General features: G+C 30.6%; 1 protein-coding gene across 1 annotated transcript; it reads left to right on the forward strand.

Moving 5' to 3' along the window:
- Positions 1–10,011: 10,011 nt before the first annotated feature.
- Positions 10,012–18,977, forward strand: LOC108733696 (endocuticle structural glycoprotein SgAbd-5). The gene is made up of 2 exons (XM_018464972.2): positions 10,012–10,118; positions 18,398–18,977. Exons 1-2 carry the CDS (start codon positions 10,080–10,082, stop codon positions 18,704–18,706), a joined length of 348 nt encoding a protein of 115 aa, XP_018320474.1. The 5' UTR covers positions 10,012–10,079; the 3' UTR covers positions 18,707–18,977.
- The last annotated feature ends 12 nt before the right edge of the window (positions 18,978–18,989 follow it).

Genomic DNA, 18,989 nt, shown 5'->3' on the forward strand with positions numbered 1-18,989 from the left:
ATAATTATTATATATATTAAATGATTATCTCATTAATTAAAATTTTAAGGAAGTATTTCCCATATTCTGGAAAAAATTTAGCTGACAATCGAAACGTCGTTCAAATACGTGTAACTAAAATTTTAAATTTTTGATTTTATTGACGATTTATTGGTGGTTTTAAACAATTCCCTTTTGTATTCGAAATGAAATAATCATCGTAATTGAAAGTGATTATATGTATGTATGTTTGTATATATGATTGTTGCATGTATGTATGGATGTATGTATAGATGTACATAAGATTAATTTTCTCATCGCGGTTATTGTGTAAGTTAAAGTTCATAAAAATTGCGAAAGATAATATCAGCACGAAGTTCAATAGAAGCATTTGCAGCTAAAACTGATTGTTAAGGATGTAACACATAACAGAAATTCTTTTGACTGTGCATAATTACTAAAAATTATTATAATTGCTGGGATGGTTGAGGATACTTTCTAAAAATAAATTTTATTCTTGCACGTATGTTAATGATTTTGAGTTATCTATGTTCGGGGTGTATCAGTTTATTAATTCAATGGGTTAACGCACATATAACTTATTAATTTTACTGTCTTTTTAACAAACACATTTCAAAACTTTCCCAATTAATTTTAATAAGTTCAAAATTTGCGGCACGATTGTATGCTTTCAGTGTACCCTTACTTTATAAGTTAAGCATTATGGATTACAACCAGAATAAATTATAGGATCATCTCATTTATTGGCTGAATTTTGATTAATATGATAGCAACATGATAGTCTTGCCACATTTAAAAAATTTCGGGATTTGCGAAAAAAATGAAATCAAGTTATATTAATATTTATGTTAATACAGCAGCACTAGCAGAAATCAGTATTTCTTTGCAAAAAATTGATGAAAAACAGCCTTAAAGGATTATATTTTATATCCCAATACTAAAATTCAGTAAAATTGTTTTAAATATAACAGATAACATTGGAGAAACAAATTTTTTAATCTCACGCATTTAACTAAGTAGGAAAATAACAATATGGTTGAGTTCCCTCTGAACAAAATTATAGAAATTTATTTTTCTGAGCGTTAATGTTAAGTTTGTATATAATATGCATGTAATAGATGGTGAAAGGATCTTCCCAAGGATTCTTAAAAGTTAATATGGTATGATAAAATATAAATTACTAACCAAAAATTTAATGTTATTTGTGAAACCGCTTCGATTTGGTCGGTGATGTATTAACCCCGGCTGTTGCGTACTGATGAGAACTAATAAGTCCGAAATTATTGACCATAAACTTAATTTTCTCTGTTAAATACAAATTAGTCTGACATCAACATGTTTAGTGTAAAGCCATTGTCAGAATAGAAGCAAATTTTTTTTGGTTGATATAAACTGTTTTTTTGCCCCTAACCTGACGTTAATTTGACGTAATTATCTAAANTGTAATAATGTGTAATTTATTCTTCTATTTGCATATAAATTGATTTATACAAATTGTATTCTGGGAGATACCATAAATATTACTATTTTGTTATGTGAACTGAGAACACTGGAATTTTAGAAAATGCTTGTAGGCAACACATATTACCGTCTTATTATAAGTTAGTTCGATTCCCTATTCAAACAAGTAGTTTTTTAAAATAATAAATGAAATTAATTTCTGATGAAATATTTTGCATTTTACTCAATATTTCAAATACAATTTAACGTTTATTCTAAAGAAGTAGGTCCCATTATTTTTGGAATAATAAAATTTATTTGTTTAAAAGTTTAACTTAAATAATAACTTTACCACCCCTTTTCACCACATTAGAGATATTATCCTTTCAAGTAATCACTCCTTAGTTCACCCCTAAAGTGCTCAATGAATATATATTCAAAAATTATATCTCTTGATTTATACATGTAAACTCCATAAGTTTCTATGCGTGATCCGTATTTTTTGAGGTACATCCGTGAGCTTTAGATTGATTTTCTTTTTCATAAATCAATCTTTAAATCAGTCAAAACGTATTTTGCTATAATCTACTTTTGAGTAGTATACTAAAAGGCTTCTTAGTCGTACTTTTAAAAAATATCATACTAACGTTTCTTTATGCAAAGAAATCACTTCTAATTGCACCCTTAAAGTATCCTTAGAATATTTTCAGCAAATTTCAAATATCTAGGTCCACCGATTTAGACTGCACATTGTCTACCGGTCAGTCAGTCATGGTACAGTTTTAAATAGGTATGGATTTCATTATTAATTGAGAATAAACTAATGGATTATTTCTTTTTTACGTACAATTACCACTTTAGTAAAAATATTGAATCCTTCTGTTAATAATATTATTCAAAGTCTCATTAGATCAAAAACCAACTGCGCTTTATTGATACGTGAATTTGACCACATTTTGGTCAGATTATTCACATTAGTAGTTAATATGTATCTCAACACTTCATCAATAATTTGTGTGTATGTTTTGCTATCACACATTGCAAATTGGTATTGATAACAAAAAGGAAATGATTTTCACTTCTTCCAATAATATCTTATCTCTTCAATATTATTTGGCCATTTTTTATTAACAACCAATTAAGTGCTTCGTATAAATGTGTGTTATTAAACCTTGATAAAAACTAATTAATTTGAAATTTACTTATTGTGGGTATCGGGAATCGATATCTATTTGTCGATAAATTTCCTAGTCATTATCATTACATTTCCAACAAAATAGAACTACAAAACCATTATTTCAACATTTTGCCGATGCATGTCGCTTGGCACCCCTTCTAGAGCTCGACGCGTCTGGACGCCGCCCGACCTGATCGTCCTCCAAAAAAGTCGGCACTGAACTTGATATACCCCGAGTTTCTTATGCAAGACATACACTCAAAATTTAGAGAATTTAATGAGGAAACCAGACAATTGGAATGTCATGAGATTCAAAGTATTAGAAAGTTAACAGATTAACTGCAACAATTTTTCTTGCATCTGAGAAATACACCACGTGACGCAACTATAAATATAATTTATAGAAATTACGATGTTCGTTGTAATATATTCCGAATTTGAAAGCGAAAGTAATATTTAAGTCAGAAAACATCAAAGACTGTTACGATTAAAATGTTAAATAATGAAATTTAATATTTAATTGTCATAAAATAGCTGTAAAAAAATATTTAAATATGTACTTAGGTACTGCTTGGATAAAACATGAAACCACGATAAGGGTGACTACAAAATTGATAGTCTTAAATCCTTATATCAACTGAATTTGCTACACTACACGTACTTACCCTCATTCTTTGACACAGTTGACAAAAAAGGGTTCTCAATTAACTTTAACATGTTTCTGTAATTTCCAATAATCAAAAATGATAACTTTTTTTATATTTTACCAATTCTAACAAGACGAGACTAACGCAGCTAAAAATATGCACGGACAATTTATGTATTTTTTCATTTTTATACGAAGTCAACAAAGAAATGTGTCAACACAGATTAGATTCTGGTTTGAAAAATCGTTGCGATAAATTTAGATAAGCAGTGGTTCAAATATCAAAAAGCCCCAGCGGGTATTACAATATTATATTTATAGAAACGCCTCCTGGATGGTGTTAATATATCTTAATGTTCACGTTTCAGAGTCGTACGCTGCAGAATATTGACATTACACAATGAATAACGTTTTTGTCGAACGACATTTAATTTCTTTCTGTAGATTTCAAGTTTTAAGAGTAATGCAGATGTCTGTTAAGCAGGGATTCTTTTGATATATTTATGGATAAACATTAGTTTTTCAAGGCAAGCTCGGTGGCGGAACTGTTACGAAATTTGCAAAGGAAAGTTAAAAAAATATAATTGTTTAATTATTAAACGGCTGATTGTCATCAGGGATTGTTGGCATACAAGTTTCCTATCACATTGGAAACAGAGTGCTGTTATTTTACCAATATAAATAGGGGATGTATTGTATATTCCTAAAGGCACAATATTCGCAATAATTTCAGTCTACTTGGAAAAAAATTACAAACTAAACAACTTTTGTCTATTTAAAACAACCGCATTTAATGGCCATTCTATGCTTTATTATAAAAGAAAAAGAGATAATAATTGTTTCAATTGTTATAAATCTAGAAAAATTGCACACGAAAATTGATTTGATTGCAGTAATATTTATCTGTAACTTCCTTGAAAATCAAGGGGTTGTTTGCAAGTTTTCATAGCCTCATTAATTTCACATGTTCAGGAGGATGATTTTGCAACACGGCCTAAAATTTCTGTAACCAACTTTTTGATTAATTTTGCTATTGAATTATCTTACAATTCAAATAAACAGAAAACGATTGATTAACAATAAATTGGTAAGATTTTCTGGACTCATTTTCCAGAGTTTTCGCACTTGAACTAGTTGTAGTTTACATTAAAATCAAACTATTCACGATTCACGAAGTTTCAGACGACTGATAATGTAAAGGAAAAACGACGCTGTACCTTGGACTACATAGGTATCAAATAAAAGGTATCTTATTGTTAATACACCCAGCACAATTTCAAATTATATAACGTTTTCTATTTCGATTTCTATCTTAAAAAAACTGATAAATAACTACCTTCAAACATTTAGTCCTTTACTTTTATTATATCTTACCTATAATGTTGCATGGTTGTTTTACCATAAGACTCTGATCAGAAAGGATTTTCTGTAGATGTACTTGTCTCTATTACTAATCTGATCAATTATTGCTAATGTGAGGTGTAACCAATAAAAAATAATCGATCAGTTTAATCGTACATTTCTAATGCAGTTTATTATGCCACACTCTGATATCAGATGATTTACTTAACACTCAAATAGAAATCAAAAGAAAATTTGAGTTGTGGTAGCAACTTTTACATTTAGATACAACTAATTACGCTTAGCTATTGTTTTCTCATTACGAGAACATTAAGCCCAGCGAAATATTGTGGTAAATGGTTAAGATAAAGTAATTATAATAAGTACAGTAGAACTTTTCTAAATCTAATGGTTGTGAGGACTTAACAACAGCTGTATAATATGTAGAAGCAATGTCTTCGAAACGACAATTAAAATACTTGTCGGTAATGCATAAAAAGAAAACTTTTGGATGTTTCATTCGCAACAGTCAGTAATGCTGGTGGGCGGGCGGTCCCTCCGGACTACGCCGGTAGGTAGGGCGGAAGACCCTCCTCAGCCTTCTTTCAGGGAATGGGTGGTTGGTGGTTCGGGTGAGAAAGATGAGACGGACGAAATGACGACAGAAGAGAGTGAAAGATTATCTGTGGAATATTACTGCCTCAGCCTCAGCATTTGCCTAAGTGATCCAAGGAAACCACAGAAAAACTTGGACCAAGACAGACGAACCCGGAATTGAATCGGCGTCCTCCCGAATGCTAAGAAATGGCCTAAACCTTTAGGTCATGCCGCTGTGTGGTAAAACATAAAACATCCCACATCCTTACTGAAAATGACCCTTCGTCAAACTTTGGATTCTGTACTTGGAAGTCCTTACGGAAAAATACAATTTTAGGGGACCATATCTCAAATAGATCACTTCTTAAGACTCGATCTACACATCGAGAACTACCAAAATGCAACGTTTCTATATGTTTGACAGAGAGCCATTTTCTGCAGGATTCCGGTAGATCCTGGCGGATCCTTTTCTTTGACAGGAATTTTGCCTCTAACTGGATTAGTAGCATTCAGGAAATTTTGGTTAGAGAATTTTAACTTTTGTAGCTGTAGATATATTATTAGAAGGATCTTCATTTTATTATTCTTATTATCATTGAAGATTTCAGCAATTTTAATGGGCAAACAGCAGGATTGCCTTCACTTTATAGCTTCTCTCAAAATTTGGATCATACATGACGGCATTTTTCGTTATTAAATTTCTAATTTCCACTTATTATGAATTATGCAATTGGAAAATAAGTATCTAAGTATACACACTATCAGGGTTCATGAAACGAACAATAAATTACTCCGTAGACAACACATTAATTTTAACGAAGACATTAAAATAAAGTTTTATAAAGTTACGTGTCGGCCATAAAAGCCGCTTTTTATTATTTAATGGTTAAGTAGGTCACTAAGAAGGTTTTTAATTCTATGGCCATACGCAGCATACAGCCCGGCATTTCTTTCACGCATTAGGTATTGTTTCTATGTTATTATTTACACAATGAAGCAATTTTTACATTTTGTTATATGTCATATATCCTAAAATCCTAATACATTAAAAGTCGCTTACAAAATTTTTTGCAAGTTTTTTCGAGACACCCCAGTACGTTATAGAATACGGTACTTATAAGTAGACAGTACGGTCCTATATTCCGCTAAAATTTTCTAGATAATATTCTTATAAATGCTTGCCTAATACAGATAAATTTTTTTCATTTTCCAGTGCGTGACAACTCAATAACAATATCCTCAAAAATAATGATTATAATGATAATAAAAATATTAGTAACGAAATGTGCGTAAAATTTTTTATCTTTTTACTTTAGAAAGACACAACGAAGACTTTTAAGTCTTTATACACGTAAATAATTGCAATTTAATGACAATATTATCTATTTTTGAAGTGAAACATCTTTACGCAAGGTAGGGTAAGTTCGTTTCATGCGAGTTGCTATGTAACGAAATCATGCAACGGATATATCGCTTGAGCCGAGGAGCGCGCTTCAATGCAACGTTCGTTACAGGCAACTCCGGAATGTATGGTGTAAAATTTAAATTCACAGTGTACAAATAATATTAAACCAATTCCTTAACCCCTATCCCGGTATGTTTGTGTGTTCGAAAAAGTTTCACTTCAGTAGCGTGTTGTATAATTACATGTTGTATTTTTTTATTAATACAATTACATTGAATGTCGTTTCAGCTGCGTATATACAGCCCTTTTGCAGCCAAGATGATAGGTTGATAACAAATTGGTTTATAATAGTTTAGTTGACAAAGCCAGAAAATCATCAATTAGAATTCCGCAGTGATATTCCACTATAGTATCTTAGGAAGCATTTGGAAAGAATTGATTAACTACTAATATCGAAAGCTCGGGGGAATACCATGATATAGACTCTAATCGGAATTTAAATTTTGTAAAAAACTATTTTTTGGATGTATTTTACACATTTTCTGTAAATGTTAAATAAAGGAAACAATTTTTAATTTTGTAGTGTGTGCATAATGCATATACATAGATACTCCATCATCATCATCATCATAAGGTCGTCAGTCTTAAGACTGGTTAGACACGTACCTCCACTCTTTCCTATCCTGAGCTAAACTTAGCATTTCCCTAAAACTAGAACAGCCCACATCCTTAACTATTTGCGAACAGTAATACAGTAATCCAATTTAGGTCTACCTCTACCCCTCCTAACTCCTGTTTCTACCTCTAATATGTCTCTGACTAGACCTTCACGCCTGATACTCCATATAAAATGTAAAATATACATAGTTTTGTTTATTAACATGCAATACAATTCATTCATTCATGTCTATTTTGAAACGGAAATTGGACCTTATTAACCCTCGTCCTCTGATCCACATTTTTCAAATGATAAACCAAGTCAATGTTCGTGTTTTTGGATGAATCTTATCGTGAAATTTTTGTTTAGATCGGTACATTATATTCTACATACAATACCAGTGCGCAAACAGATTGCCTTCGTGATATTGCTTCTGTTCTTGAAGCTCACCATAAAAATACTGCTCACTATGAAGCATGTAGCCCAAAATCTCAGTCGTATTATTAAATTACCCTAAAAACCAATTCTCCACCCAGGGACGTACCAACTTTATCTTTGCATAGACTAAGAGTAGGCCACGCCGTTATGTCGTATTTTAAGTTCCATAAAACCCAAAACGTCTTAGGGTAATCATTTCAGCAAATTACTTATTTATAGCTAGGAAAACTAAAAAATGTCTCAAACCACATGTTTATTTTCACCGCTGCCATTCCTGACTCCTCCTCGAGTGAAATTTTTTTTCGTAAATAATTTAGCAATCATGTTCATCAGGAAGAAAATCGCAAAAGCTCTCGATTTAGATAAAGCATCATTAAGTGAAGTTGAATGCTTGCGGTTTTTAAAACCGCTTATGCCGATTTAACCTAACTTATAGGGTTGTTCGGAAAGTCATTTCGTTTTTTCCCGACAGAGGATTTAATTGTATTCTTTGGCACCCAACTTCACATTTAAGCCGTATAATTTTTATATGCTTTGAGAGCTCATATAGCAAGGCTTGTGTGTGAAAAATTCCAATTAATTCTACGCAGTAGTTTTTGGTTGGTGCCCTTTTAAATATGGAGAGCGATAAGCAGCATTTTCGACATATCTTACTGTTTTACTACAGAAAGGGTAAAAATGCTGTTCAAGCCAGAAAGAAATTGACTGATGTGTATGGAGAAGGTGTGTTGACAGTACGCCAGTGCCAGAACTGGTTCGCTAAATTTTGATCCGGCAATTTTGATGTCGAAGATGCACCACGTTCGGGAAGGCCGGTTGAAGCTGATAAAGACGCGATAAAGGCATTAGTTGATGTGAACCGGCGAATAACAACACGTGAGATCGGATTGAGGTTAAATTTATCAAATTCAACAGTTTATGACCACTTGAAAGACCTGGGGTTATCCTCGAAGCTCGATGTATGGGCTCCCCATGTTCTCACAGAGAGAAATCTGTGTCTGCGATTCGCTTCTCAAACGTTACGAAAATGATCCGTTTTTGAAGCGCATCATCACTGGGGACGAAAAATGGGTTGTATACAACAACGTCAAACGCAAGAGGTCATGGAGCAAAAAAGATGAACCGGCTCAAACCATTTCCAAAGCCGATATTCACCAAAAAAAGGTGATGCTGTCTGTTTGGTGGGATTTTAAAGGAATCGTTTTTTTTTAGCTTTTACCGGATAACACAACGATTAATTAGGAAGTCTACTGTCATCAGCTGAACAAACTGAATGATGCACTTCAACAGAAAAGGTCAGAACTAATCAACAGGAAAGGTGTAGTGTTTCACCAAGACAACGCGAGACCTCACACAAGTTTGGTCACTCGCCAAAAGCTTTTACAGCTTGAATGGGATACAATGCTACACCCACCATATTCTCCAGACCTGGCACCATCGGATTATTATTTGTTCCGGTCACTCCAAAATTTCTTAGACGGTAAAACCTTCACCTCAAATGAGGAGGTCAAAAACCTCCTCGATCAGTTTTTTGCCAGCAAAGACCAAAAATTTTATGAGCGTGGAATTATGCTACTACCAGAAAGATGGCAAAAGGTGTTGGACCAGAACGGTCAATATATAATTTAATAAAGTATTTGTTTATTATACGAAAACTGTCTTTCATTTCCACAAAAAAAAAAAACGAAATGACTTTCCGAACAACCCTATAAATTAAGCTTACATTCATGGTGGGTAGTCCAGAACTTAGGCCCACGCGATCTCGTCTGTAGCTACATTCCTGCCTCCATCCCTTGAACACCTACTACGCATATTTCAAAATGTCATAATTACTTAATTGTGGAAAGAAACACGTATAATCAACTTGTCCAATTTAATACGTAACTAGCAAACAGTAAAGTAGCGAGATATATAAACGCCATGCCCTTAAGCAACGTTTTTTACACCACATATCTTCTTAACATGCTATGGGTATTTTAAGTAATATAAATTACTACATTTACAAGCACGTAAACAAACTTACCAGTATTAATGTAAGTTAAATCACAGCTTCAAAAAAAGATGTAAATTACACTGAAACGTTTTTTTATCTTAAATGAAAAAAAAATACTAATTTACCTGTTGTTATCTAATATTTTTATGTGTCCAGTACATACAGTGATTGCGTTAAAATCTTCGTTTATTTATTAAATGCATACCAAACAAGTCAAATGTTGCTTGCAGGCTGTTTAGTTAACTGATTACATACTTAACATTGTCCTAAATGTCTAAATGAAACTTCATACAAATACAATTACACCTTACTGATTGAGTATGGGGGTTCTTAGCTGGCACTAAGTCAATATAAAGATGCGATTTGCTAAAAACTACTATTCTCATGTCGCATCTGCTAGTCAACGCCATCAAAATGAAGCAGGTGAGTTTTTACCTATTACAAAAATTTAAAAGTACCTGTTAATTAATGGCGCCATGTACTACACTTAATTGAACAACATTAAGTGCTCAACAATATTTTTCTTTAGTGACAGTAGGTCTTTATAATTATTATATATATTAAATGATTATCTCATTAATTAAAATTTTAAGGAAGTATTTCCCATATTCTGGAAAAAATTTAGCTGACAATCGAAACGTCGTTCAAATACGTGTAACTAAAATTTTAAATTTTTGATTTTATTGACGATTTATTGGTGGTTTTAAACAATTCCCTTTTGTATTCGAAATGAAATAATCATCGTAATTGAAAGTGATTATATGTATGTATGTTTGTATATATGATTGTTGCATGTATGTATGGATGTATGTATAGATGTACATAAGATTAATTTTCTCATCGCGGTTATTGTGTAAGTTAAAGTTCATAAAAATTGCGAAAGATAATATCAGCACGAAGTTCAATAGAAGCATTTGCAGCTAAAACTGATTGTTAAGGATGTAACACATAACAGAAATTCTTTTGACTGTGCATAATTACTAAAAATTATTATAATTGCTGGGATGGTTGAGGATACTTTCTAAAAATAAATTTTATTCTTGCACGTATGTTAATGATTTTGAGTTATCTATGTTCGGGGTGTATCAGTTTATTAATTCAATGGGTTAACGCACATATAACTTATTAATTTTACTGTCTTTTTAACAAACACATTTCAAAACTTTCCCAATTAATTTTAATAAGTTCAAAATTTGCGGCACGATTGTATGCTTTCAGTGTACCCTTACTTTATAAGTTAAGCATTATGGATTACAACCAGAATAAATTATAGGATCATCTCATTTATTGGCTGAATTTTGATTAATATGATAGCAACATGATAGTCTTGCCACATTTAAAAAATTTCGGGATTTGCGAAAAAAATGAAATCAAGTTATATTAATATTTATGTTAATACAGCAGCACTAGCAGAAATCAGTATTTCTTTGCAAAAAATTGATGAAAAACAGCCTTAAAGGATTATATTTTATATCCCAATACTAAAATTCAGTAAAATTGTTTTAAATATAACAGATAACATTGGAGAAACAAATTTTTTAATCTCACGCATTTAACTAAGTAGGAAAATAACAATATGGTTGAGTTCCCTCTGAACAAAATTATAGAAATTTATTTTTCTGAGCGTTAATGTTAAGTTTGTATATAATATGCATGTAATAGATGGTGAAAGGATCTTCCCAAGGATTCTTAAAAGTTAATATGGTATGATAAAATATAAATTACTAACCAAAAATTTAATGTTATTTGTGAAACCGCTTCGATTTGGTCGGTGATGTATTAACCCCGGCTGTTGCGTACTGATGAGAACTAATAAGTCCGAAATTATTGACCATAAACTTAATTTTCTCTGTTAAATACAAATTAGTCTGACATCAACATGTTTAGTGTAAAGCCATTGTCAGAATAGAAGCAAATTTTTTTTGGTTGATATAAACTGTTTTTTTGCCCCTAACCTGACGTTAATTTGACGTAATTATCTAAAATAAGAGGTAAAAATTGAAATTTAGTCGGTCACTCACGAAAAGTTCTTATTAATATAAAGAAAACAACGTTAGAAAGCGTTTAAATGTTCTACATGTTACATTAACCTAATTTAAATGTTTTTATCAGGAAGTTTTCTAACAGTTATAATAGAACTTTTAAGTGAAAAACAAATTCCTTCATGTTACTATTAGTTTGCATGTGCCTCAAAAAGAATGATGACAACTAATTGTTTGTTTTTGTTTAATTACCTGAATACTCAGTAATTATTACTCTATTTAATTTATTACAACAAATAAAAATGGTGCATTTTTGAAAATAGAATATTATGATGAAAATAAGATCTTAATTGGCTAAAAATAATGTGAATGGTATTCTAAATTGAACACTAAGGCAAAAACCTTGAAAAATCTAACACGTGTTTCGACAGCCAAGGTGTCATCTTCAGTTAATATTCGTTAATAATGTTTGTAACATTATTAAAGAGGTCAAAGTCAGAATAATAAATATGAAATTATTGCTGCTCCTAATTTATAGAATAGGTACTTAATGGTCATTAAGTTTAGTCTCAGCGTTCCCCTACAACTTATCGATAATTTATTATAAAAAATCACCGTTTCATAGTTTAATTATTTTAGTATTTCTTTAATAAACGTGCTACAATTTCCTCCTGTTTCATGAATTACTTTTAATGAACTATTAGCTGATTGATCCTTGGAAAGGAAAAACATTCCTCATCACATTATCCTGTTCCATATCTCCTTTAAAAGGTTTACAACTTTTACGGTAACTATTTACGTCTATAAAAATAGAAAGCCTTGGGGCTCCATTTGGGCCTCTTATACTAGATACATTATAAGTACCAAATTGATAAATTAATCAACAGAATGTCCTAACCGAAATATATAGTCTAAACGAAGCAATCTGATCAATACTAAATTCGTCCCTTCAAATACAGAAAAGTGGCTATTTAACTATAGAAAAAACATAAGTCATAACTAATTTGATATCCTTAAGGCATACGTTGCACCCTATTTTCATGTCGCATCATAAAACAGCAGGAAAGACAAAAGAGCCGCATGTCATTCTCAATCTTGTAAAAATGCGATAATAATCAAGTTTATTTTAGTGTTTACCATAGAAAAAATAAAATAGAAAGTAATTTTAACGACGAAATCATTAGTTTAGTCGGTAATAACAAGTATGTAATAACAACGAGCATGTTTGCGTAGGATTTAATTCGCGTTCTGTGTCGGGTCACATTGAATCGAGGTAATCTTTGTAAAATCTTATTGTAAAGGAGTCGGTAATGTCAAACCTGTTATGATGTTTCTGCTTAGGGTCGTTTATGTAGTTTTACACGGTTATGTAATTTATTCAATCGTTATATCAATTCAAAGTTCACGCGGACAACGTGAGCTTCTTTATTGCAAAATGCCACCTGATTCATAACACATATTTACGTACTTACACATGTACGTTTATGTTTATGTGTAGTACGTATAGCGTACACACGTACGTACAGTTTTATTCCTAGAAATAAATTACAGCATCATCTTCGGCGTCACCCTTTCACGCTTTTTTTTAAACCATTGTTCAACCGCCAGAACCCGGAACTGCTTAAGTATGTGTTTATCTCTAGATAGAGCTTTTTGAGAAATCCTGGATTTTATAAAAACATCTGCATTGCCTAAAATTTCCCCTTAGAATCGGCAAAAATTCTAACGTATTGATATTTTGATGTCTCGAAATTTATAGACGTCCCCTATCTCTAGAGCCACTAATATTTTTTGATCCATAATTATAGATACGTACAAAATTTTAAATTTTAAAATTAAAAGGTTTCTAAATCAATAAATCCAGTTGCAATACGGCCGACTCCAGGACTAATTATGACCTAGCTTTGGATTTTCATACCTGGGAAATCATAATTATGTTCATAAATAGAAGGTGATGCAACCTCATAACCCCCACCAAGCTGTAATTCAAATAATAGCCCTATATCGCATAATAAATTTTGATTTGAATAGTAAACGATAATGTAAACTCAAGCTCTTAACAATCCTACAATCCAGAATTTATTTTAAAAATCTAAGAAACAAAGGAAAGCATAAACAACGTACTCAAAATGGAGATAATATGAAAAGTTAATCGTGTAGTAAATAATTTTATTAAAAAGCAATACGAGAAAGCAATTATTGATCTTGTTAAAAAAGAAATAAAAAATTACATTGCGATATTTAATTAAATTTTGTCGTATCTATATGAACTTTTCAGATTTATATTATTTCTTTTCTTATCTATCAGGTATAATTTAATTTGTCTTAGGCAACTAATTAAAATAAGATGGTGTAGAAAAACCAACTTTTTGCAGCCTGTAGATAATTCCCCAACTTCTCTAAAAAGTATGCATTGTATTAAAAAAATTTTAGAATTCAATTTCATTGAAGAATATATTTATAATTGCACCAATATTGACATTTTCTCAATGGAAATAGATTGTTTACACAGAGAAGTTGTAAAATTTCAACGTCAGTTAGTATACTAAGGTCAAGCACAAGTGATAAATAATCAAACGTCGAAAGAAATAAAATTTCATGATAAATAGAAAATTAGTAACGTATTAACAATGTTTAAAGATGCCTAAAATTACTCAAAATTAAATTTTGTCTATAATCTATGAGTATTTGGTATTTTCCTCATACTTCCATGCGTTTAAATAATCAGACAATGTTGTATTTTTTATGTTATTTTTCAGATAACCTTGTACCATAACGTACTCTTTGATTGCTTCATTACTTTCCTGATCTATCGTCAAGATAATCTACAAGCAATATCGTAAAATACAAAAAAAGGAACGAAAAATTTCCCACACTTGACTTCCATATATAAAATTTCCTATTTCTTTTATTTTAAAAACGATGTATCTTTAAAATACAAGTGTAACATGTATCAGTTTTAGTTATCAGTTTTTTAAGAAGAGTAAGCGCTAAAGTTTAAATTAACATTAAATGAAAGGTAATATCCAAATTGAAAGTGCACAAGTAAATGACAAAACAAACGATGAATGCACTCCTTGACGACAGATCCGGAAATCAAATCGAATAGATCACGATAAATTATTACTTTGACCTTCTTTTTAATTCTCCACCTTGTACAATATAAACACTTACTTAATTGTTTGATTAATTGCGGTACTTCTTCATTTGCTGTAACTTGTCGCCTACCGTGTGTATGTGATATGGTAAAACAATTATTTATAGAAAAAGTAGGTATGCTATTATATTTTACAATTAAAAATTCAAAGCGTCGACAAATCTTCATCACATCATCCGCATCAGTTATTTTATATAGCAAATAGAAAATTTTTAATTTCTAATTTCAGTTTTCCTCTTAATTAAGTCTACCAATAACCGCTAATAATTAAAAAATCAGTATTTAGGGATCGTGGTGAATCAAACTAATTAATTTTTTAATCAAATTGCTTCAATTAAAAAAAATGTAAAGAAAATTCTTTTTACCAGTCATATAATAATGTAAACAGGAGGTAATAATTTTTGGTAGATATCAACTAGAAGATAAATATTAAGTTAAGTTAATTATTATATCTATCGGCATTTAGCCTCAAGGTCAATTTAATTAATAAAAATTGTAAAGAAGTAAACTACTTTAACCTACTTAAAGAGTTCATCTATGTGACCTCAATTGAAAGATGTCAGTTAAGTAATTACATACCTCCAAATCAGTGAAACATCACAGTAATTTCGGCAATCAATATTTTCATGTCAATTTCTTAAAGTTTCTGCATAATAAATTGAAACTAATGGAAAATACACTTTTTTACTTAGACAGATTGCAGGGTGGCACAAAAAGCCAACTATTTGTCGAACGAAAACATTATTTCAGTATAATTACTAAAAAAAATTAGCAAGAAACAACTTTTTACTATTTTTCCAATTTTTGATATTCATTAGCGACATTTAATCAAGTTAAGCTTTGAGAACATTCTTAAATCTTAATAATAATCTATGTAATATATTTTCATTCAAATTCGACAAACTACGCACCCTCATCCCTGTCCATATACCAATGGTAGTTTTGTGTAAAACTTAGCATCAACTATAAAATTCAAGTTTCCTATTTTGTTTAAAACTTAAAAACCGTTTCTCGTGCTGACATTATCGAAGAGAGTGCAATTGTTATTTTTATATCCATTGCAATTTTTAACTAATATAATAACACTTGCCATTAGTTCATTGACATTTCAAGTAACTTTATTCGTATATTAATAAAGGTTATCTTGCTGCAATAATTATTATGGGTTTAGAAGACATCATAATTTCGCACGTCGATGCTAATCTGTTGCATAAAAAGTTATTTAAATATTTATGAGACACCTTATAAAATTAAAATTATACTTATAATAATCATTGTAGGTGCATTTCCCTTTAGGTATTCAAAATGATCATTTTAAGCGATATTCCGCTGAAGTTACAAAGTTTAATTTTTTTAGCGTTTTGTCTTAAACTTATAATTTAATTTAAGTTTATTGAAAATACTTTATCCCTTCTAAGGCATTAATATATTTGTTTGGTAGAGAAACCAATGTTATATTATAGGTATATAGGAAAACTTTTTTTTAATACCAATTTTCACATAAAAAAAAAAATAAATTAGATGAGATTGAACTTTAAGAATAATAATAATACCGCACCAAATAGTGCTGAACACCTTTTGTAATTAGTGTTTATTTATTTATAGTAAAGATCAAGCTTCACTTAATAACATAAAATATCGAGAATTAGGTATGCACAAACTCAGGACATTAATAACATATTACTAACGTATTAATGTCATCATTATAACAAATGAACAGTTTAAAACGTTAGAAATGTCATTCATTTCACGCTGTCATTATTTCCTCTCTTGTTTTCCAATTAATAATGTTCAACAATAGCTTCGTTATGTATTAGCTTCATATATGGCATTTGAATTCAATCTGAAACGTATTCATCATATCGTATCTGCATGCTGTAAACACATGTTTGTGTCTTTAGGTTTACCGACCCGGAAATCACGTAATTAAGGGATATCTTCATTAGTTACATAGAATTACATTTTTTTTAAATACCATCGAATATCCCCTAGTATAAGTTGTCAAAACATACATGTTGTTTAATCAATTATTGATTTATCAGTAGCATAGAATAGATGAATACATTCCTAGGTAATTAAAAGAATCACAGTATGTTTACGATCTTACAATATTATTTCCGAATTAATTAGAAATAATGTACATTTTCGTTAATTAATTTCATTCTTTTGTTCGATATAATATCAACTATTCTAAAGTTAATATTTTTCCATGTATAAAAAAAGTCAAAAACTTGGTTTACTAACTATTCCGATAAAACCAAATTTTTTGTAGTGATATGTACTTAAACCATTTAATTAACTTATACATATGTGTAGATAGATTAATGTGATAATAAAATTATCTACTGTAATCATTTCACGTGTAAATTCAATCAAATTAGGTATATAGAAATTTTCCAATCTGTGATATTTATCTTCCCATGTTTACACCGAAGTATATAAAAAAACTATTAGAAGATAGCATTGAAATTCGTATTTTCTGTGTTCGGGGAATTAGATAAGAAACATTCCATATCGTTTTATAACGAAGATAGAAACGAAAGCAAAAGTTTCCGTACTGATAAATATAATATAAAAACTAAAATTTCAAGACGATTATTCATTTCAAACACTACTGTCTCGCTGAATCATTAGATTCTTGGGGTGAAGCGGAGAAACAAACAGATAGTGTTTGGAATAAATATACTTCTTGAAACTGCACTGTTTTTATTATTTATCAGCATGTATGAATAGCGTTAAAGTGAGCAGTCTCAATAAATAACTGACCAAAGCAAAGAAATTTCTGCAGAGCGCGTCTATGTAATATTCAAATGTATGCATCGCCATCTGGGGAGTATTCGCTGCTACTGAAAGATGTATAAATTCGAATGAGTAACGGCTTCCACAATTGATAAAGCCTTTCGTGTTCTGAAAAAGGCTAACAAAGGCCAAAATTTACTAAGACATGTACTTTCCAGTTTTTCTAAAATGAAGTTAACCGAAAAAACAAATATTTTCTTATCAACTTTGTAAAATATATTAGTACATCTTCTTTCTAGGACTATATACGTGCCTTTAAATTACGCATCCTCTAATTCTCATAGTCTTACAAACATAAAATCTGACATATCAATTTATTATATTTTAACGTCGATATATACCATATAAGTATTTGCAATCATCTTCAAAAATCTATAAAAAGATATCAGAAAATTAAATAGATATTGTCGAAAATATAAACTGCAAATATATCTCCAATGTTTGAAATGAATAAAAGTAAAATTATTGAAAAAAGTTTATATATTTCCTGTTGCTGACGAATTCTTCTTTGAAATATTAGCTTGAATTGGATTAGTGTTTTTGAATGTTACTGGTATTTAATAATTTTAAATAGCAATTATACGTTATAATATTTGTATGATAAATTAATAAATCATGAATCAAATTTGTCAATTATTATTTTCTTACCGTCCGTCATCATCATTTTCTGCTTAGCTGAACAGCATATAATAATATCGTCCTAATTATACGTTTAGTACAATTTTTATCAAATTAATTGTTGTTATAAAAGGTTTCTTCTTCAGGTTTTAGTTTTGTTTTGCTCCCTGTGGATCCTCGCTCTGGCAAAACCACAAGGCAGTCCTGATCAAAGCGCCACAATTCTAAAATACGACAATGAGAACATTGGAGTGGACGGCTACAAATTCGATTTCGAAACCAGCAACGGGATCTCCAGAAACGAAGAGGGCACTTTGAAGAACGGAGGAAGCGAAAACGAAGCTATCGAAGTCCACGGCAGTTACACGTACACAGATCCAAAAACTAATCAGAAAATCACAGTCACCTTTGTTGCTGACGAAAACGGCTACAAACCACAGACGTCCATCGCTTAGACTGCTACTAAATCAGACCGACTATGTACTAACAAAGACAGGAAAAATAACGCCTCGTCTCATTAGGGAATATTTTTAAGCGGACCACATCTTCACCCAATATCTTTAATTTAATGTGTGATATCATGTGCCTTATACTGATGATTTCTTGTTTTTATTATTATTATTTTTTTTTATTTTCGATTGCGTGCAACTGCTCTTAAAATAAATTGGATGTTGTTTTTCGATTTTGCGTGTATTTAATTACGAATTACTATTACTATTACTATTACTATTAATATAA

The sequence above is a fragment of the Agrilus planipennis genome, unplaced genomic scaffold (genome assembly GCF_000699045.2).
Source record: "Agrilus planipennis isolate EAB-ADULT unplaced genomic scaffold, Apla_2.0 scaffold78, whole genome shotgun sequence".
Lineage (NCBI taxonomy): Eukaryota > Metazoa > Arthropoda > Insecta > Coleoptera > Buprestidae > Agrilus > Agrilus planipennis.

Excerpts from the sequence above, each read along its gene's own strand:
- LOC108733696 (XM_018464972.2), top strand. The coding sequence starts at position 10,080 with ATGTCGCATCTGCTAGTCAACGCCATCAAAATGAAGCAG. Across the intron at positions 10,119-18,397 it reads ACGCCATCAAAATGAAGCAG|GTTTTAGTTTTGTTTTGCTC; the intron begins GTGAGTTTTTAC and ends TTTCTTCTTCAG.